Source organism: Dermochelys coriacea, chromosome 3 (genome assembly GCF_009764565.3).
Source record: "Dermochelys coriacea isolate rDerCor1 chromosome 3, rDerCor1.pri.v4, whole genome shotgun sequence".
Lineage (NCBI taxonomy): Eukaryota > Metazoa > Chordata > Testudines > Dermochelyidae > Dermochelys > Dermochelys coriacea.
This window is the reverse complement of record NC_050070.1, coordinates 6,701,156-6,723,616: the sequence shown is the minus strand read 5'-3', so window position 1 is coordinate 6,723,616 and position 22,461 is coordinate 6,701,156. Positions and strand designations below refer to the sequence as shown.

At 42.4% G+C, this 22,461-nt stretch overlaps 1 protein-coding gene across 2 annotated transcripts in view; it reads left to right on the top strand.

Annotated features, from left to right (window-relative positions):
- Nucleotides 1–22,461, top strand: part of ELP3 (elongator acetyltransferase complex subunit 3) — a 154,235-nt gene that overhangs the window by 97,477 nt on the left and 34,297 nt on the right. For both annotated transcript variants that reach the window (XM_038397962.2, XM_038397963.2), the window contains exons 13-14: nucleotides 7,666–7,893; nucleotides 11,140–11,221. In XM_038397962.2, coding sequence (XP_038253890.1) covers nucleotides 7,666–7,893; nucleotides 11,140–11,221 — 310 coding nt within the window. The remainder of the gene's footprint in view (nucleotides 1–7,665; nucleotides 7,894–11,139; nucleotides 11,222–22,461) is intronic.

Sequence of the window (22,461 nt, the reverse complement as noted above, 5' to 3'; positions counted from 1 at the left end):
CCAAAGACTGTATGCGAGCCGATTTTTAATGGCACGCTGCTGCCTGCCTGCCAGGTCCTAGCCGCCAGCCCCACTCAGCCCGCTGTTGAACCCAGGTCAGCAGCGGGCTGAGTGGGGCTGGCAGCTGGGACCCTGGCAGGCAGCAGCGTTCCATTAAAAATCTTGCCTGCCCCAGTCTGCTCTTCTCCGCCCCTCACGGGGGCAGGGTGAAGAAGCTTGGTCCTGCTGGCTGCTGCTGCAGGGCAGGCAAGCTCTCCTCTTCCCCCAGAGTGCTGGGTTCCTGCCCCTCCTCCTCTCCTTCCCTGCTGCCGATCAGCTGATGGCCCTTTCGCGGAAGGGGAAGAAGCGGAAGGGGAAGAAGCGGAAGGGGGAGAAGCGGAGCCGCAGCGTGCTCGCTGCTCTGGGGAGGAGGCAGGCAAGAGATGGGGATGGGGCCTTGGGGAAGGGCAGTGGAATCAGGGCATATCCCCTCCAGCTCCCGTGCCATGAGCCTCTCTGGGTAGGGGGCTGGGAGCACCCCCAGGACCTTAGCCCACACCCCCAGCCCTCTGCCCTGGCCCCTGTACTCCACTCACACACTCCCAGCCCTCTGCCTTGACCTCTGTACCCCTCACACCCCAGCCTCCTGCCCTGACCCCTGCATCCCCCCATGACCCCTAGCCCTGACTCCTGCACCCCCACACATACCCAGCCCCCCCATGCCTTGACTCTTGCACCCCCCACCCTGAGCACCAAACAGGAGCTCCTGCACACCTGCACACACACACACACACACACACACACCCCATTCCCACCTGTACGCTCGCACCAAATGGGAGCTGTCCAGGTAAGCACTCCACACCCAAACCTCCTGCCCCAACCCTGAGCCCCCTCCCTCATTCTAGCACCTGGCCAGACCTTACACCCCAACCCCCAGCTTACTCCTTCACCCCAGCCCTGTGCTCAGTGCACTCCCACCCTCAGCTCAGTGCAGAGAGAGAAGAAGAGAATGGGCTAGAACCAGGGAGAAGGTAGGTACCCACTCCATGTGGGCAGGGCCGAGATCCCAGTCAGGAAGCAGGCTGAGCCACGCAGCCCACTGTCGGTCTGGGGTCCTGGCCGCTGGCCCCGCTCAGCCCGCTGCCGGTCTGGGGTCCCGGCCGCGGCCCCTTGCCAGCTGGGGTCCCGGCCACAGGTCCCGCTCAGCCTGCTGCCAGACTAGGTGAACGGAACCCCGGGCTGGCAGCGGGCTGAGTGGGCCGGCGGCGTAAGATCAGCATTTTAATTTAATTTTAAATGAAGTTTCTTAAACATTTTGAAAACCTTGTTTACTTTACATACAACAATAGTTTAGTTATGTAATATATAAACCTATAGAGATAGATCTTCTAAAAAACATTAAAATGTACTACTGGCACGCAAAACCTTAAATTCAAGTGAATAAATGAAGACTCGGCACACCACTTCTGAAAGGTTGCCAACCCCTGGTCTAGATAATGACAATCTCATGCCACTGAATCTCAGAAAAATGTATATCAATAGGAACCTAGAGATAAAATGTGTGAAAAGCAACTTATTTATTATTTATACTATCGTAATGCCTAGGAGCTCCAATTATGGTCCGAGAACTCGTTGTGCTAGGAACTGTACAAACACTAAGCAAAAGAAACCAGCCTACAATCTATGTATAAGACAACAGATAGATAGAGACAGAGGAGTACAAGGAGACGGTATCTGTCAGCATCAAAGGCAGTAGTCTCAGCACACCAGCAACCTAGCTATTGTCGAGCTTGTTGTAGGCCTCTTGGCAAAGATGAGTTTTGAGGAAGACTGTGAAGGAGGGTAATTAGTAAGTTTTGCAGATATTTACAGGGAGTTCCTCCCCAGCATGAGGAGCTACATGGGAGAAAGCACCAAAATGCTTATTTGAAAATTTAGCAAATGGGCAATAAAACATCAGCCTATAGCATTTGATAATTTGATCTGATGACATGCAGTGATATTTTCCTTGCCTTTAAAATTAACGATTTCCTTGATAGAAGAGGTCATCGTAGATCTAATATAATTAAATCTGGTCACTGAAACCACTTAAGATTATATAACATCTTTCCTTTTGTAGAAGGTTAATAAGTTGTGTCTATTTTAGAATCGTGATGTGTCTGGTTTTTTAAATTATTTTTAATTGGTTTTTAAAAATCCATTGAAATAAAAATATTTATGATTAGTTGGTTATTTACAAAGCTATTTCTGAGTTCCTGATCAATTGCTAACATTTCTCATTAGTAGTAGACAAGGCATTTGTTTGCTCTCAAAATGGCCTTGAAGTGTATGTAGTGCTAATATAGCCTTAATAGCCTTTAAAAAAAATGTCTAGTAAAGTTCTTGCCAGTGAATGTTCTTGCTGGATGGACAGCTTTGGAGACTGAACTCTGTCATCTATTCACAAAATGGCAACCGCTAATGCAAACTCTGCTACACATTCTACCTTAACTCAGAAGTGAGTGTTTTACCTCTAGGGCAGATGGAAACTGCCTTTACTCTCCCCCCCGTATCTCTTTTCTGTCTCCCTTAGTCATAGATTCATAGATACTAAGGTCAGAAGGGACCATTCTGATCATCTAGTCCGACCTCCTGCACAGCGCAGGCCACAGAACGTCACCCACCCACTCCTATGAAAAACCTCACCCATGTCTGAGCTATTGAAGTCCTTAAATCATGGTTCAAAACTTCAAGGAGCAGAGAAGCCTCCCTCCAGTCAACCATGCCCCATGCTACAGAGGAAGGCAAAAAAACCTCCAGGGCCTCTCCAATCTGCCCTGGAGGAAAATTCCTTCCCGACCCCAAATATGGCAATCAGCTAAACCCTGAGCACATGGGCAAGATTCACCAGCCAGATACCCAGGAAAGAATTTTCTATAGTAAATCAGATCCCATCCATCTAATATCCCATCTCAGGGGATTTGGCCTATTTACCCTGAATATTTAAAGATCAATTACTTACCAAAATCCCATTATCCCATCATACCATCTCCTCCATAAACTTATCGAGTAGAATCTTAAAACCAGATAGATCTTTTGCCCCCACTGCTTCCCTTGGAAGGTTATTCCAAAACTTCACTCCTCTGATGGTTAAAAACCTTCGTCTGATTTCAAGTCTAAACTTCCTGGTGGCCAGTTTATACCCATTTGTTCTTGTGTCCACATTGGTGCTGAGCTTAAATAATTCCTCTCCCTCTCCTATATTTATCCCTCTGATATATTTATAGAGAGCAATCATATCTCCCCTCAACCTTCTTTTAGTTAGGCTAAACAAGCCAAGCTCCTTAAGTCTCCTTTCATAAGACAAGTTTTCCATTCCTCGGATCATCCTGGTAGCCCTTCTCTGTACCTGCTCCAGTTTGAATTCATCCTTTTTAAACATGGGAGACCAGAACTGCACACAGTATTCTAGGTGAGGTCTCACCAGTGCCTTGTATAACGGTACTAAAACCTCCTTATCCCTACTGGAAATGCCTCTCCTGATGCATCCCAAAACCGCATTAGCTTTTTTCACAGCCATATCACATTGGCAGCTCATAGTCATCCTATGATCAACCAATACTCAAAGGTCCTTCTCCTCTTCCGTTACTTCTAATTGATGCATCCCCAACTTATAACTAAAATTCTTGTTATTAATCTCTAAATGCATAACCTTACACTTCTCACTATTAAATTTCATCTTATTACTATTACTCCAGCTTACAAGGTCATCCAGAGCCTCCTGTATAATATCCCGATCCTTCTCCGAATTGGCAATACCTCCCAGCTTTGTATCATCTGCAAACTTTATTAGCACACTCCCACTTCTTGTGCCAAGGTCAGTAATAAAAAGATTAAATAAGATTGGTCCCAAAACCGATCCCTGAGGAACTCCACTGGTAACCTCCCTCCAACCTGACAGTTCGCCTTTCAGTAGGACCCGATGCAGTCTCCCCTTTAACCAATCCTTATCCACCTTTTGATGTTCATATTGATCCCCATCTTCTCCAATTTAACTAATAATTCCCCATGTGGCACGGTATCAAATGCCTTACTGAAATCTAGGTAAATTAGATCCACTGCATTTCCTTTATCTAAAAAATCTGTTACTTTTTCAAAAAAGGAGATTAGGTTGGTTTGGCACGATCTACCTTTTGTAAAACCATGTTGTATTTTGTCCCATTGACTTCAATGTCCTTAACTAATTTCTCCTTCAAAATTTTTTCCAGGACCTTGCATACTACAGATGTCAAACTAACTGGCCTGTAGTTACCCGGATCACTTTTTTTTCCTTTCTTAAAAATAGGAACTATATTAGTAATTCTCCAATCATTCGGTACTATTCCTGAGTTTACAGATGCATTAAAAATTCTTGCTAATGGGCTTGCAATTTCAGGTGCCAATTCCTTTAATATTCTTGGATGAAGATTATCTGGGCCCCCCGATTTAGTCCCATTAAGCTGTTTCAGTTTCGCTTCTACCTCTGATATGGTAATATCTACCTCTATATCCTCCTTCCCATTTGTCATGCTACCATTATCCCCAAGATCCTCTTTAGCCTTATTAAAGACTGAGGCAAAGTATTTGTTTAGATATTGGGCCATGCCTAGATTATCTTTAACCTCCGCTCCATCCTCAGTGTTAAGCGGCCCCACTTCTTCCTTCTTAGTTTTCTTCTTATTTATAAGGCTATAGAACCTTTTACTATTGGTTTTAATTCCCTTTGCAAGGTCCAACTCTACTCGACTTTTAGCCTCTCTCACTTTATCCCTACATCTTCTGACCTCAATTAGGTAGAAATTTAGTAGATTTTCTTTAAATTAGCTTTTTATATACATTATGTAGGTCTAGCTGTATATTCAACCCACATAGAGCCTCCTGTTTACCTAGGGAAGAGGGCAGAGCAGAGGACCCAACGGAGTCCACTACGGACCTTGCTATGCAGATGTAATTTATCTGGCAAATGCTTAGATACTGTGAAAAGGAGCACTATACAAAATTCTGTTAAAGTTGGAGATTTTTATATCCTATTTTTTCTCCCGAGCTTTGTCATCTTGTCTTTTTAGACAAGGACAGTTTATGTTTGGGCAGCACAAAGTACAAAGGAGTTGTACTTGTTACTGAAATAGAAATAATAAATGGAGCACATTCTTTCATTTTATTGCTTTTCCTTAATTAGGAAGCCCAGAGTTCACGAAGCTTTAAATCTAAAACCTTTTGGGTTAGCTGTGTTAATATTATTTTCTACCTCCTTTCTTTAGCTGCGAATTAATAAAACCTGCATAATGAGTGGGTCTTTAACTTAGGCTCTATCTTACAAGGAGAGTAGATTTTGCCTATATGGAGCTCATTGCAGGATCTGTACCTTAGATTGTAAACTCTTTAGTGTAAGAATCATAGAATATCAGGGTTGGAAGGGACCCCAGAAGGTCATCTAGTCCAACCCCCTGCTCAAAGCAGGACCAAGTCCCAGTTAAATCATCCTAGCCAGGGCTTTGTCCAGCCTGACCTTAAAAACCTCTAAGGAAGGAGATTCTACCACCTCCCTAGGTAACGCATTCCAGTGTTTCACCACCCTCTTAGTGAAAAAGTTTTTCCTAATATCCAATCTAAACCTCCCCCATTGCAACTTGAGACCATTACTCCTCGTTCTGTCATCTGCTACCATTGAGAACAGTCTAGAGCCATCCTCTTTGAAACCCCCTTTCAGGTAGTTGAAAGCAGCTATCAAATCCCCCCTCATTCTTCTCTTCTGCAGACTAAACAATCCCAGCTCCCTCAGCCTCTCCTCATAAGTCATGTGCTCTAGACCCCTAATCATTTTTGTTGCCCTTCGCTGTACTCTTTCCAATTTATCCACATCCTTCTTGTAGTGTGGGGCCCAAAACTGGACACAGTACTCCAGATGAGGCCTCACCAGTGTCGAATAGAGGGGAACGATCACGTCCCTCGATCTGCTCGCTATGCCCCTACTTATACATCCCAAAATGCCATTGGCCTTCTTGGCAACAAGGGCACACTGCTGACTCATATCCAGTGAAAAGGGGGGGGGGGGAAGAGAGAGAGAGAGAGAGAGAGAAGTCGCACGTTAAACCTGCACAAAGCACTTTTGCAATGATCAGAGGAATCATAGAATATCAGGGTGGGAAGGGACCGGAGGTCATCTAGTCCAACCCCCTGCTCAAAGCAGGACCAATCCCCAATTTTTGCCCCGACCCCTAAATGGCCCCCTCAAGGATTGAACTCACAACCCTGGATATAGCAGGCCAATGCTCAAACCACTGAGCTATCCCTTCCCCTCCCTAAGAATCTTGTCCTCTTATTTTTCAGTAAACTTTGATCATATTATTGGTGCTATATAAATACTATTAGGATTGCTGGATCAACTTTTAGCTCTTCTATGAGGATCCTCTGCATATTCCTTCTCATTGGCTGCCTAGTCCATCTCGAAGTAACCTTCATTTTCATGATAGGAATCTGGGCCCTCCTTACTGTATTGTGTTATATGATAGTAGAAATCTTGGAGAATTCTGCACACATGCAAAGATCCATTTGAGCTTTTTCACAGATCGTCAACACTAAGATGAGGCTAAGGGAATCTTAATCGGTGTAGTAAGTGAAAGGCCCATTTAATTTTCAGTTGCATACACAAAGGCATATTGATCTCATGAAGCAGAAAGGTAACAGAATCTCACCATTTGGCTGTTGTGTGATCAAGTCTTCAAATAGTGCATTCATTTCTGTGTATCATGTTACCAGAAAGATGATTAGTAGGAAGGAGTGCAGAGGGAACCCCACCTCAAAGCCATTTACTTTGAGACTTTTTAATTTGAGACTTTTTAAAACAGGCTGGACAGAGCACTAGAAAGTGTACATAATACTATAGGGAACAATCCTGCACTGTACTGGCAGGGAAATGGATGTGGGAAAGATCAGCCTAACTTTTGTTATGTAGTCAGTCAGAAATGTTTATGAAGTGTTTTTGAATCTGTATGGATGAAAGGCACTTTATTAAGGAGAGTTCATGATCGCTTGAAGACCTGTCACTGACAATTTCGGAAAGAAGCAGTTTATTACGAATTAGAAGACCTAGATTACATTGCTGGCAAGAGACTTTCTTTTCAAAGCAGTCAGACTAGGGGCCAAATTCACCCATGCTGTCAGCAAGTATAACAGTACTGAAACCAGAGCAATACAATTGTAGTCAGGTCTGAATTTGCCCTTAGATGTTTGATTGGAGAGAGAAGCTGCTAGATGTGATGCTCTTGAAGCACCAATGGAGGTGAAGTTACCAGAGAGAGATCCAATCTTCCATTTCTATCTTTTATAACCCCGAGCTATTGTGCTGGCTTGGTACTGTCTAAATATCTTATGGGTAGAAGTTTTAAGCACTGAAGAGTAATGGTATCCTCTCCACAAATGCATTTTTCACTGAAGTATGACACATTTTGTCTTTAGGTAAATGCGATTGTAGGTCCTTCAGCTCTTATCTACTGCTAAAATCCATCTAGAATGAAATTGGGCTTTAAGAAAGCACTTCACACTTTTTCTGACCCATAACGGTTTATGGATCCATGAAATTGGTTTTGGTCTATTCAACATGTTGCCGAATTATTTTTTAACAGGATTTTCTTTTCCTCTTCCCCCTTGCTTGTTCTCTTTGAATAGGTTGAGTTAGTTCGAAGAGACTATGTGGCAAATGGTGGCTGGGAGACCTTCCTATCCTATGAAGATCCAGAACAGGATATTCTGGTTGGCCTTCTGCGTTTGCGAAAGTGTTCAGAGGAGTCATTCAGACCTGAGTTGAAGGGAGGTGTTTCCATCGTTAGAGAACTGCATGTGTATGGTAGTGTGGTTCCAGTGAGCAGTCGTGATCCTTCCAAATTTCAGCATCAGGTATCCTAAGTAATCTTCATTGTCGTCTTTTATACTCCATCCTGCCCAGCTTTTTTATTAGAAAGACTAAGAAAAATTTGTCACAAACTTGATGAGACTGGCCATACAGTTACTCTTATAAGAACTTAAGAATGGCCATCTCATTCTCATCTCACTCAAACTGGGTCTGAGCAAAGCAAGGCCATCTAGCCCAGTGTCCTGTCGTCCCACAGTGGCCAATGCCAGATGCCCCATAGGGAATGAACAGAACAGGTAATCCTCAAGTGATCCGTCCATTCCCAGCTTCTGGCAAAACGAATAATCTTCTGCAACAGAACCAGAATTGAATTTGATCCCCGTCTTGTATTCGTAGATTAAATTCCTGCCACCAGTGAGCTTTCACTAATGTATTTGAGCACTTGCAGTTATGGTTGTCTCATGGTTGAAAACATGGGTATGCTCTTTATCTCTATTGCTGTACATCCATATGATGTAGGCCGGGGTGGGCAAACTTTTTGGCCCGAGGGCCACATCGGGGTTGCGAAACTGTATGGAGGGCTGGGTAGGGAAGGCTGTGCCTCCCCAAACAGCCTGTCCCCTCCCCATATCCGCCCACTTCCCACCCCCTGACTGCCCCCCTCAGAACACCCGACCCATCGAACCGCCCCTGCTCTTTGTCCCCTGACCGCCCCCTCCCGAGACCCCCTGCCCCCTCCTGACCCCATCCCCTATCCAACCCTCCCTGCTCCCTGTCTCCTGACTGACCCCCTGCCCCCTATCCACACCCCTGCCCCCTGGCAGGCCCCCCTGAACCTCTGCCCCATTCAACTGCCTCCCGTCCCCTGACTCCCCCCCAACTCCCCTGCCCCTTATCCAACCCCCCCCCACCGCCTTACCATGCCCCTCAGAGTGGCAGGAGCTTGCAGCCCCGCTACCCGGCCGGAGCCAGCCACGCTGCTTGCGTGGCTGTGGAGGAGTGGGGACAGCAGGGGAGGGGCTGGGGCTAGCCTCCCCGGCCAGGAGCTCAAGGGCTGGGCAGGACAGTCTCACGGGCTGCATGTTGCCCGCGGGCTGTAGTTTGCCCACCTCTGATATAGGCTCATGTATGGTAACACTAGTTCAGCCTTCAGATACTGAACACCCATAGTTCCTACACTCTCTCTGAGAACTGAGGGGATTAATTCATCTCTAACACACAGATGCAGGAATTGCTTTCAGATTTTGGTTAATCTGTCTACCTGATAGGGTGTGAGGAGTGGGGTTAAAGAAGAAAAGTTGAAGGGTATATGATTCAGTCCTAAAAACATAAAATGCATACAAGGTATTTTTAAAAAATATAAACATCTTCAACCTAACATTTTCCTCCTAATCAAAGATTGTACATACCAGGGCACTTTACTATTCAGGGATGGGAAGAATTCTTTCTGCTTAACATCTTGAGCACTGGTGCCTCTGAATCTACCAAAGTAAGCGTTACTACAGTGCGCATTAGCGCGTCATATGCCATGAAATCTCAATTGATTTTTCTTTCTCTTTGCTTTTTTACTTATGATGGCCACTTTTTCTGCCCTAAGTTTTGAAATGTTAATTATTCTATAGTCGAAGCGTTCATTGTTTTTATGGCTGCCGCCTCGCTGCCTGAGGTCATCACTGTCAAACAAAGTGTTGCATCCTAATGCATTTACACAGGAAAAGATTATTAAATAAAAGGAAGTTAATTTAAAACATCAGTCCTGAGGCTTTCTGATGCAAAGAATAAATGGATTACTTTTTTCTTTTTTTATGCTTGATCTAAAGGCTCAAAATTTACCAGCACAAGATCAAATTCACACTCTTCCCATAATTGGCCAAAAGATGTTGTGGGTAGCAAAGGGATGTAATTTTCCTGAGAGGGTCACTGGAAGGAAGTAGTGTGAGAAAGCAAGTAAAGTGTATTTCCTTTCCACCTACACCTTAATATATTTTAGGGTCAAGGATTTTTCCACAGCACTGACCAATGAGGCAAGACTGATAGATTTTACTAAAGAATCTTACCAAAGCATGTAAACTGATGTAAATTTTTCAAAAACAAAACTTGAAGATGAAATCTCCTATATTGGGTGGTAACAATATTTTTGACATATGCTCCATTTCAATACTTACCACAAATAAAGACGCAACAAAAGATATCACATTCTCATTATGACTATTTCATTTTAGATTTCAGTACTAAAAATCTCTTGAACTGCATAAGGTTATTTAAAAAAGCAAAAACATAGAACTAATGTTTACCCTTCATTTTTATTCTACCCACCACGCAGCAGGCTATGATACACAAACTGTGACGCAGAGGCAGCAAAGACATTACAGAACAGTCTAAACATGTTGTAGAATTGTGTGTGGAGGGGCTCTTCCTTTGTAATGAAACACTATTTTATTTGCTTCCAGTAGCACCCACTTTATGCTAGGAAGTGTATTAACATAAAAGAAGGCATGGTTCATGCCCCAAAGAGATTGCTGTGCACTTTTACAGTGCTTTTCATCTTAGCATCTCAATGCTTTACAAACATTAAGCTTCACAGTACCACATGAGGTAGGAAGAATAGTCCAGGGCTGTGGGAGACCCAGGTTCAATTCTCTGTTCTACTACAGACTTCCTACATGATCCAGGGCAGGTCACCTAGTCTCTCTTTGCCTCAGTTCACCATCTGTAAAATGGTCATAACAGCACTGCCCTTCCTTACGGGGATATTGTGAGGATAAATACATTAATGATTGTCAGGTACTCAAATACTAGGGTGATAGGATCCATATAAATATCTGAAATAGATCTATTTTGTGAGTGGGTAAAGTGAGGCACATAATTTAAATGACTACTTCAGGATCAATGAATTGTTGGAAAAACTGGAATAGAACCCAGTCATTCTGACTTGCATTCCTTTGTTCTGATCACTAGACAGTACTTTCTGCTCCTCTTCTGAGCACAGAGGAAATGTCAGTGAGGGGAGGAGAAGCTTATTCTCCAGCTAGTTCTAGGAGACTTGTACCAAGTTGAGTAAATCCGTGGTTTTAGCGTTCTTTGACACTAAGAAGCAGTCAGATGTGAAAAGACTCTAAAAGAAAATTGCTGTTTATACCTATCCATTGAAGAAACTTTTGAGTGTTTCACCATTATAAAGGTTAATGTTTGCTGCTGTGCTCTTCTCAAGTACTCAAGCTGTTATTCTTTTCCTTCCCTTGTTTTTATAATTTTATCATTTTCTTCCCCTCTCGTTTCCTGCTCTCTAGGGATTCGGTATGTTGCTAATGGAGGAAGCAGAAAGGATAGCCAAAGAAGAGCATGGGTCATGGAAAATTGCAGTCATTTCAGGTATCTTTGCTTAATTCTTCTTCGAAACTTAATCTACAAACAAATTAAATAGCAAAAAACTTTGTTAATGCAGAGTTAAGATCTCCTGGTGTTAGCTCGTGCCCTTCCAGAATGTCTAATTCAACAAAATTCAAACTTGTGAAAACCAGGAAGTACAATTAAGGTAAATTAAGTACAACTGCATTCACTGTGATAGATGTAACTATTGAATTGTGGAGGAATAAGTGGGAGCAACTTGGAAGAGCTGCAATTATGATATGAGATCTGGGTCTGAGTACTCCCATGTGTGTGTTATCAAGTGAAAGAGGCTCGTATGTACCATGAGATTCCAGTCTGCCTCATTCAATACAGAATTGTGTAGGTTGTGTCTGTATGCAGGCACTGGAGTCGTCTTGCCAGAGGTATTTGTCAGTAGTGAGATATGGGATATGAGAGCAGGCCATGGATTTAATGATCGGTAAGAAAAAGTGTAGGTTTAGGTCATATCCTGTGTGCACATGTGAAGGTATTGCAAAAGGGTATGAAGTGATTGTTAAATTTTACAAGTGTGGTACTCTCTTGGGGGGAAAGGGTCAATGTTTCAGCATAGGTCCAGTGCAGGTATCTCCTGTCCAGTATAGTGAAAAGACAAAGTGAGAATGTGTGTGTTATGGGCATAGTGAGGTATTGCTCAAAGAGGTTAGAGTTAAGGTTGCATGGGCATTTATCTTAATTGTGTAGTTCCTGGCTTTCAGCGGTTTGAGTTTTGCTGAAGTTGACATTCTGGAAGGATACAAGCATCACCAGGTAACCTTTATTCTGCATTAACAGAGTTTTTTGCCATTTAATTGCCTAATTTTTTAAACAGAAAAGAGAAATGTTTGTTGGCAGGAATTAGAGGTGATTTAGACAGTTGTTCTCAGCAAGGTTGGTAGTTGATATGCTACTGGGGCTAGGTAATAGTCAAAAAAACCTGGCTTTTATATTGTGCTGCTTTGCATCAGTAGAACTCAAAGAACTTTACATCAGTATCCCCATTTTACAGATGGGAAACTGAAGCACAGAGAGATGAAGTGACTTGCTCAAGGTCACCCAGCAGGCCAGTAGCAGAGCTAGCAATAGTCCCAGTCCAGTGGTCTCTCCACTAGGCCACACGGTTGTTATGTGATTCCTCAATCACCCTCCTGTAGATTTTGTTATAGTGGAATGGGCGTAATGGTCATGCTTTGAAATGTTTGTCATGTGTATGCAATGTTGTTGTAGCCATGCCAGTCCCAGGATATTAAAGAGACAAGGTGGGTGAGGTAATATCTTTTATTGGACCAACTTCTGTTAGTGAGAGAGACAAGCTATTGAGCAATGTGTAGTTGCTAACAGGGCCAGTGAGAGAAATCTCATTCATGGTTTATGTCCATTTTTATTATATGATTGTTACAATAACATTAAGCATGAAAGATACTGGTGTGTCTCTCCTTCTCTGCGCCCCACCCCACCATTCCCTGCAACATGTAGCTACCACTCGGCCCTCCCCCCCACACATTTCCAGGTCCCCCTCCCATTCCAGTTCCATTAAGCCATTAGTTAGCACTGTAGAAGCCATAAATGTGTAAGAAGTTGCTCTTTGCTTGTCTCCTGCTATATGCTGCTTTGTAGACATAATACTGGCCTCGATTTACTGGGAGGTCACACACTATCTTAGGCCTGGTCTACACTTAATTTAAGTCAACATAGCTACAGTGCTCAGAGGTGTGAAAAATCCACACCCCTAGCACAGTAGCTATGCCAACCTAACCCCGGTGTAGATGCAGCAAGATCAGTGGAAGAATGCTTCTGTCACCCTAGCTCCATTGCTTGGGGATATGGGTGTTCCTACAGTGACAGGGGAAAAAACCCTCCACTGGAGTAGATGGCGTCTATGCTATGGGGTTACGTCAGCGTAGCTAAGTCATTATAGTCCCCATAGTGTAGACGTGACATTAAGTGTGTAGCCCAAATTGCACACTGAGCTGGGCCCCTTGCTCCCACTGCCTAATCCCAGTTAGAACTCCTGACCCTCGGCCAGGCTTCTCCAGCCATGCCACAGGTCCACCCAATCTGCTCTTCATCCAAACCGGGCCACTCCCGCACACACCCTGGTCAGCCTCCCCACCCCACCCAGCAATGATGTATATTTGTCTGAAATCCAAATGAATAGTTGTTTAAATTTGTGTTGTCTTCATTCCACAAACTCCAGACCCCAGCTCACATGGAAGGGAAGGAAGAGGGGCTCAAACCCCTGGAGAGGGGTAGGGCTTCCCCCAGATCCTAGCACACACACAGAAGGGGAAAATTCAGGGTTGACAGGCCCCCACTCCTAAACCCCCAATTTCCTCTGCTACCCTCACATTTTCCAACCCCTCCCAGTTTTCTAGTCCCTACTTCCTCCCCCATACCTTAGCCCCAAACTCCTCTTCTCTCCCCTACCACCCACTCCCCATCACTGTATGTATTGAAACCTTGCCTTAGGTGATACAGGATCAATCCCAAGTTACACCTGGTAATTAAATCTTCAAAGGCAAAGCTCTTTAAGAACTTCAGTACTGCAAACCATAATTATACCACAGTATTAGTTATGGATTGCACTTTGGAAAGGGTTTATCCTTGGCTCATCCCAAATGTCTCTTGTTAGTTGCCTTTTATTGAAGACCATCAGTAACAGGTATTCAAACATCAGGGAGTCAATTCTTCAGCATCTCCCTATTTTGATGCATTTATTTGGAGATTTTTTTTCCCCCTATAAACAATGAGTCAATTTGGTATTTCTAAAAATGATGGAACATCAGGGCAGGCAGATCCCCAGAGATCCTTAACAAAGCACCTCGCTCCTGACTAGCAAGACTCCGCTTCAGAATGTTGTCCTGGGACTCTCTTTAGTGCACCCTGGGAGCTGGCAGTCTCTGAACCAGTCTGTGAATTAGCAACTAATATGGACCATGAGGGAGAGATCATCCAAATTCTGTTTTACTTTGTACTAACCAGAAGGCTAATTGCACACTGAAGTTTTAATGAGTAATGTATTTAGACCACCACTGAGTGTGTCATGGTACTTTTTCCTGATATGTTACCCAGTTCACTCTCCCCCTCCCCGCACCGCTGCATTTTGTTCCTTGTAGCTGAATTTAGTGCTGGTAAAATGCACCATATTCACTTTAGAGAAGCTCTGAGTACTCTATTACAGCAGAGGTAATGGTAGTATTAGCTGCCCTTTCTTGATGTTGTGCCTCTGCCTTGTTCCAGAAGGATCACTTCCAGGAGTGGAAGCAGGCTAGTCTTCATGGCCCATTCAATCCTTGTAACTTCCGTGGAGACTACAAATCAGGGCTATAATTATTACCAATTCTAATGGTGGTTTTTGTGACTGTGGATAACTGGCCTATAGGAATTAGACCAAGATGCCCAACTCATTAAACATAGGACACTGAGCAGTCATCAGATGGTAGTGACTATCAGTCACTACCAACCCTGAGCTGGATTTGAACCAGTAACCTAGGGATGAATGGTTCCATATCCTACTACAAACACTCTGAATCCTTGAATCCTTTATCTCTTTCTTAAAAACAGAAAAATGCATCTCTTCAAAAGAAGGAGTTGAAAGAAAAGCCCTAGACAAAATGTAAAACCATGGGGAGGGGAAAGGAGAAGAATCCTGGAAATGTGTCATTGCTCAATCAGGGGATAGGACAAGAAAGTTTGGGGAACCAATGAAGCAAAGCATTTGGAAAACAAACAAACAAACGAAACTGTACCATTAACCAGACAGACCTGCTGAGAAACATTTTCAGAGGCAGCTTACCGCTAAAAGCTTCTCTGCAGTGAGATGGTGGATAATTTTGCAGCTGTGTTGCGTGTACCTGGACCGGTTTCAAAATAGATTTTGAAAATAGATTTTTAAAATCAGTAACGTAGGGTTAATCTTCTCTAGTGCCGAAGTGAATTCCGGCTGCATTTTGATTTCAGATAAAACCCAACAGGAGAACTGAACTTCACTAGATAACATTTCCCAGGTAACAGCTGGAAGGCATCTGTTCTTTGCAGATTCTTTATTATTCTTTCCTTGTGTGACACACTACACAGCATTGAATTCTGCACCCTGGAATGATAATAAGCATAGTCCTAATATAATTTCATGGTTTTTTTTCCCCAGTAAACAGCAAGATAAAATGTTTTTACAAATGCATTAATATTTGCAGCAAAAATTACTCAACTAGCGTGACAGGTTTCAGAGTAGCAGCCGTGTTAGTTGTATTCGCAAAAAGAAAAGGAGTACTTGTGGCATCTTAGAGACTAACAAATTTATTTGAGCATAAGCTTTCATGAGCTACAGCTCACGTCATCAGATGCATTCAGTGGGAAAACATTGAATGCATCCGATGAAGTGAGCTGTAGCTCACGAAAGCTTATGCTCAAATAAATTTGTTAGTCTCTAAGGTGCCACAAGTACTCCTTTTCTTTCAACTAGCATGGCTGTTTCTCAAGGAGTGTAATTCAGTTTGCTTGGCTACTGCCTATATTAGTAATGTTAATATTGGAATGAACCATTTTATTAACAATCACTGTTCCTACTGTCTTCTTCTCAGAGTTGTGCTCTTTAGCACAGAGGAATCACCACTTGAGAAGCTCTTTCACAGCCCAAACCTATATAATTGTGAGGGCTGGAGAATAGTCAAATTATGGGAAGAAAGAGATTCTTTACGTCCTTGAGTAACTTTACTAAGAGGGACCTGGTATTAATTGTTGGTGCCAGTGAAATCCCATTAATTAGACTTAGATTCTGGTCCAGGGTCAGAGATGATACTTGGTGCCTGGAAAAGACTGTGTTGAGACAGAGAATGTAGAATTCTAACCTTTTAGCGCAAGTAATTAGGCCATCGCCTACACCACCTCTCTTCTCTCCCCACTGTGAACCCCTATTGTCTCTCATTTCCTCATCCCTCCCTCTCTTCCACCATGTCTTACTAATCACGACTTTAGAGGGCTGAAAAGACAAACCACTAAAGCAAATGGTTTAGCTTACAGCAGTTTGGGCCAGGGTCTACACTAGAAAAGGTTTGACGGTTTGCAGCTTTCCCAGCACAATTTACGAGTTCCCCGTGTGAAATAAGATGTACTGGCAAAAACATCTTTGATGGCAGCAGTATAACTGCATCTACAGTAGGGCACTTGCTGGTATAAAAATGTTGCAGAGAAAAAAAAAAGTCATGCCTCTACCCAACATTACTATACCGGGAAAAGATTCTAGTGTAGATCTGACTTTGTTTCACACAGACCACTGCTATTTTCAGTCATTATTGAACTGTGCTTTGAAAATGAACCAGTCTTCTGTATTGTCCAGCTCCCTTCCCCATGACTAGGGTTAATTTATTCTGGAGGCACAGTTGACAACCATGATTACTGCAGCTTCACAGAGAGATTAAAATGGATGCCTGCAATTTTTAAATGTTGTTAGGATTTGGAAAACTTCCTTTAATAATGCCAGGCCAAGACAGAATACCAGAACTGGAGATCTTAAAAAGTGTTCTTCAGAGAAGGAAGAAGCCTATTGGTCTGAAACCTATTGGTCATCTAGTTCATTCCCCTAAGTACTAGAGATAGGACTTTTACTACGATGTATCCTCCAGTACTCAGCTTTGTCCAATACAGTTTTTAAACGACACTCAGTGATGGGAATGCTACCATTTGGCTTGAGAGACTATTCCCTTGTCTAATAGATCTCACTATTAGGAAGTTTTTTCTGATGTTCATTTCTTCCTAATTACAATGGGTATTCTTAGCTGTAGGGCTGACCGCATATGTATTATAACAGAGAATGATAGCTTTCAAGGTTAAAACCAGCTTTCTGAATAAAGCTTGACTGTTCTAAGTGCTCTAAAATCTGTACAGGTAATTGGATTGCCTTGAAATTTGGAGTGTCTCATGGAGATTTAGGGTAAAGTCTGTGATCCCAATTTAGGGACATTTGACTAATGGGTTCCTGAAGTAAAGGCGCTGGAAGCAAAAAAAGCTTTTCTTAAAGTTGCACATTCTGGTATTGCTTTTTTGCCCATGGAAAGTGATCAAACCAGAGATCAGATCATTGTACCAGGGTCTCAAATGCTCAAGGGTTACCCCAGTAGCGTGCATAGCACCCACCAGCCCTTTGGGGAAAATCAAATTAGATGCGGATTATAATCCATTATGCTTCTCAGCATTAGCATGCCTAACTAGCATGAAGCAAACTCTTTTTCTAACGACAGGTTTCAGAGTAGCAGCCGTGTTAGTCTGTATTCGCAAAAAGAAAAGGAGTACTTGTGGCACCTTAGAGACTAAAAAATTTATTAGAGCATAAGCTTTCGTGAGCTACAGCTCACTTCATCGTCCAAATGCATCCGATGAAGTGAGCTGTAGCTCACGAAAGCTTATACTCTAATAAATTTGTTAGTCTCTAAGGTGCCACAAGTACTCCTTTTCTTTTTCTAACGTGTAACATCTGAAATCTCATGCCTGCTGCCCATTGTTCTGAGTTTTTAGGATTGTGGTCTCCTGACTAAAAGGAAAGATGCATTTTGCTCTCTTTCAGGTGAAATATCCTTCTTGACCATCCATGTTCCTATTATGGGGAAATAAAGCTTAAATCTTCTTCTTTTCAAGGTTTGGGAGTGCAAGTCTTTGTGATCTTTAGAGCGTGAATATAACACCATCTGTCATAACCATAGCGGTAGCCTAAATTCCTCTTTACCTGTAAGGGGTTAAGAAGCTCAAGTAACCTGGTTGGCATCTGACCAAAGAAACCAATGGGGACAAAAGATATTTTCAGATCTGGTGCGGGGGAGAGGTTTTGTTTTGGGTTCTTTGTTTCTGTGGCCGTTCGCTCTTGGGACTAAGAGGGACCGGACATCAATCCATGCTCTCCAAATTTTTCTAAACAAGTCTCTCATATGTCAGACTTGTAAGTAACAGCCAGATAAGGCGTATTAGTTTATCTTTGTTTTCTCAACTTGTGAATTTTCCCTTTGCTAGAGGAAGGTTTATCCCTGTTTTGTTGTAACTTTAAAACTAAGGCTAGAGGGGGTTCCTCTGTGCTCTTTGAATTTTCTGCTTCTCTGTAAGGTTAACTACCAGCCTAAATTTACAGAGGTGATTCTTTCTTTTACCTTTTTTCTTTAAATAAAATCCTTCTTTTTAAGAACCTGACTGATTTTTCCATTGTTCTAAGACCCAGGGGTTTGGGTCTGTAGTCCCTTTGTAACCAATTGGTGAGGATATATGCTCAAGCATTCCCCAGGAAAGGGGGTGTAGGCTTGGGGGAATATTTTGGGGGAATAGGATTCCAAGTGGTCCTTTCCCTGATGGTTTGTTAAATCACTTGGTGATGGCAGCGATCCCAAAGCAAGAAAGGAATCTGTACCTTGGGCAAGTTTTAACCTAAGCTGGTAAGAATAAGCTTAGGGGGGGTCTTTCATGCGGGTCCCCACATCTGTACCCCAGAGTTCAGAGTGGGGAAGGAACCCTGACACCATCCAATTACAGTTTTTTCCTAACATACAACTCACCATCTTCTCATACCTCAACACCACCACCACCTTCCCACCATACAACTCACCACCTTCCAGCGGCCATTTTTCCACCAAGGACTAGTTATGACCTATTGATCATTGCTCTTTATTCAACAAGAAACACTGTTGCTCCCTCTCCCATCTCACCAGTCACTAAACCTGGGGCTTCTGCTGCACACCCAGTTCCTGTGAGCTGTTACCAAGATGAGTGTTGCAATAGAAAGAATTATCACTTGGCAGAGAGCTGAAATATTTACTGACTAAGCAAGTATCAGGATTCCCTATTATATCCTTTAGTAATTTATACTGGATATCTGAATTCCATCACATGTTGTACATTTTCAGAGTATGTTAGAATTTTCCATGGAGCACAAACTGTCTAAGTTTCTCACCAAACATCTCCCCTAAACTATTTTATTCTCTCTGTTATAATTAAAATGTAAATTTGGCAGGTTTTTTATTGGAAATTCTACAGTATTTTTTTTTTCAGTCAGGCTGGTTTTAATCGGTGGAGTCAGGAGTTGCATCGTGGCTTAACAGTTACCATTTATTATTATTACTTATTTCTATAGTGTCCAAAATGTAGTAAAAAGAAAAGGAGTACTTGTGGCACCTTGGAGACTAACAAATTTATTTGAGCATAAGCTTTCGTGAGCTACAGCTCACTTCAATGTAGTAGGCACTGACTAGCAAACAAAGGATGGGGCAGGGGATGCAACTGAAGTAAGTGTCTGGAGTGAGTTATGTTGTATATCATCTACCTTGCAGTTCCTAGGTTAATTTTTTTTCCTTTTTGTCTCTTTCTATCACTTCATTTGAGGGTAGGAGTGGTGGGAGAACAGGATGTAATTTGACTGTGAAGGGGGAATGTGTTTTTTAAGGAAGGATTTGAAGGAAGAGAGGATGAGACATTTTGCAAACTATAGGTTTCAGAGTAGCAGCCGTGTTAGTCTGTATTCGCAAAAAGAAAAGGAGTACTTGTGGCACCTTAGAGACTAACAAATTTATTAGAGCATAAGCTTTCGTGAGCTACAGCTCACTTCATCGGATGCATTTGGTGGAAAAAACAGAGGAGAGATTTATATACACACACACAGAGAACATGAAACAATGGGTTTATCATACACACTGTAAGGAGAGTGATCACTTAAGATAAGCTATCACCAACAGCAGGGGGGGGAAGGAGGAAAACCTTTCATGGTGACAAGCAGGTAGGCTAATTCCAGCAGTTAACAAGAATATCAGAGGAACAGTGGGGGGTGGGGTGGGAGGGAGAAATACCATGGGGAAATAGTTTTGCAAACTATGTCAGGGATGACATCCTGAGTGTAGGAAGCATGCATGAAAGGAGGGGCACAGACAGGAGTCGGGGAAGGGTTGAGTGGCATGACTAATTCTGGTTTCATAGTAGCAGCGTATTAGTCTGTATTCGCAAAAAGAAAAGGAGTACTTGTGGCACCTTAAGGTGCCACAAGTACTCCTTTTCTTTATGACTAATTCTGGTTTCACATACTGGATAATACACTTCTCTATTCCGTGGGTCATCCTACAGTGTGGATACAACAAGCTTTCCTCCTGGTGTGTTAGTGATTGTGAGAGATTTCACTCAGGTGCTGCCTTGTGTTAAATGCTTGGCCAAACTGGACAGCATTAAGTATTCATATTTTAAAAACAGGGTGGCTTTGTCTCAGCTTGCAAGGTCATTGTTCAGAGCCATTGTGCTGCCTATCCATAACAATAAGGAGGAGATGCTCTTCTCTCCCCTCCCCCATGCCGTCCCGACCCCCACATCCTATATCAGAGCTAAGTAAAATGTGAATGACTTGTTTATCATGAAGCCATTGCTCATTTAAGGTAATTTTCTGCATGAGTGATGCCATTCTGCTTTTCTGATGCGAGATAGTATATTAGTATGCAGGCTTAGGTAGCTGAATGGTAGACCCCGAGGCATTAATCCATTATTCAGAGCTCTTGGGAGGTCTGATCTAAAATGTCTGTTTCATGAACATTTGAAATTATGCTGTGTGTGTTTTCCTTGTGGTTTGTTGATTTTAGTTGCAGCTTTACCAGGTGTGTGTGTGTGTGTATTTCTTTTACTTTCATTAAAACAAAACAAAACAACCCTATAAACCAACCTAAATTCATTGTATATCTGATGTCCACAGGTTAAAGTCTTTATATTCTGGAAGTGCAAATCCTTAGTATGTATGAGTATGTTTGTATCTTGCATTTGCTGAATTTAGCTGTAAGTCGTCTTGTATGCAAGTTGAAATATCTAATGCTTGAGTGACTTATTAATTTTTTCCTCCTTTTTGAAGGTTGATTCTATTTTTCATTTTCCACAATAGTTCTTAACTTCCAGTGACTTTCTTAGAAGCAAAAAGGATCGCAATATTATTACTAAAATTGAGTTGTGCTGTGATATCAGCTCATGAAATTAACAAATATGAATAGTTCATCTTGTTGGATTTTAAGCCTCCCTATTTATTTACTCCTCTAAATGAAAAAAGCATAAGACTCTTTTCTTGAAGTGGATAAACAAATTCATAGAACAGGATCCCTTGATCTTTCTTCTAATCAGAAGCTGTATTGTTTTGATAATGTCACCATTCAGTTAATGATTATTGCCATTTATAGTAACTGTGACCAGTGACAGGTTTCAGAGTAGCAGCCATGTTAGTCTGTATCCGCAAAAAGAAAAGGAGGACTTGTGGCACCTTAGAGACTAACAAATTTATTTGAGCATAAGCTTTCGTGAGCTACAGCTCACTTCATCGGATGTTCCACTGAATGCATCCAATGAAGTGAGCTATAGCTCACAAAAGCTTATGCTCAAATAAATTTGTTAGTCTCTAAGGTGCCACAAGTCCTCCTTTTCTTTTTGTGACCAGTGAGAATGAACTCTGTGCTTTAAAATTATTAATGCTTTCATAGAAACACAAGACTTGAAATGTTTATCTTTAAAATACAGCAGTTTCATATAATATTAGTGATGGGGAAAAAAATGACCCAAATATTTTTTTTTTCCTCACTCATTTCAGAATAACTTGTGAAATAAAAGATTCATATCCAGTTGATGTTCCAGGCAGGAGTGTTTTTTTCCCCCAGAAGCATTCTGCTGTCATAGCACCAGTACCACCTAATAAATACAGCAAATACTGTAATTAATATAAAGCTATTATTTTTTAAGGGATATGTCCCCTCCTGCTTCATGACACGATCAAGCCATTGACTTTAACTCAGGAGATTCTTGTGTTTCCTTTTGAAACATCTGGTACTGGCCACTGTTGGAGACAGAATGTTGGTCCTGTGGACCTCTAGTCTGCTGCCCAGTCTGGCAGTCCCTATGTTCCTACAATCCACTGGTGCCTTTAAGTGTGCGTTAAAGATTCATAAAAAGAAAAGGAGTACTTGTGGCACCTTAGAGACTAACAAATTTATTTGAGCATAAGCTTTCGTGACCTACAGCTCACTTCATCGGATGCATTTGGTGGAAAATACAATGGGGAGATTTATATATACACACACAGAGAACATGAAACAATGGGTTTTATCATACACACTGTAAGGAGAAAGAAAAGGAGTACTTGTGGCACCCTAGAGACTAACAAATTTATTAGAGCATAAGCTTTCGTGAGCTACAGCTCACTTCAATCGGCATCTGATGAAGTGAGCTGTAGCTCACGAAAG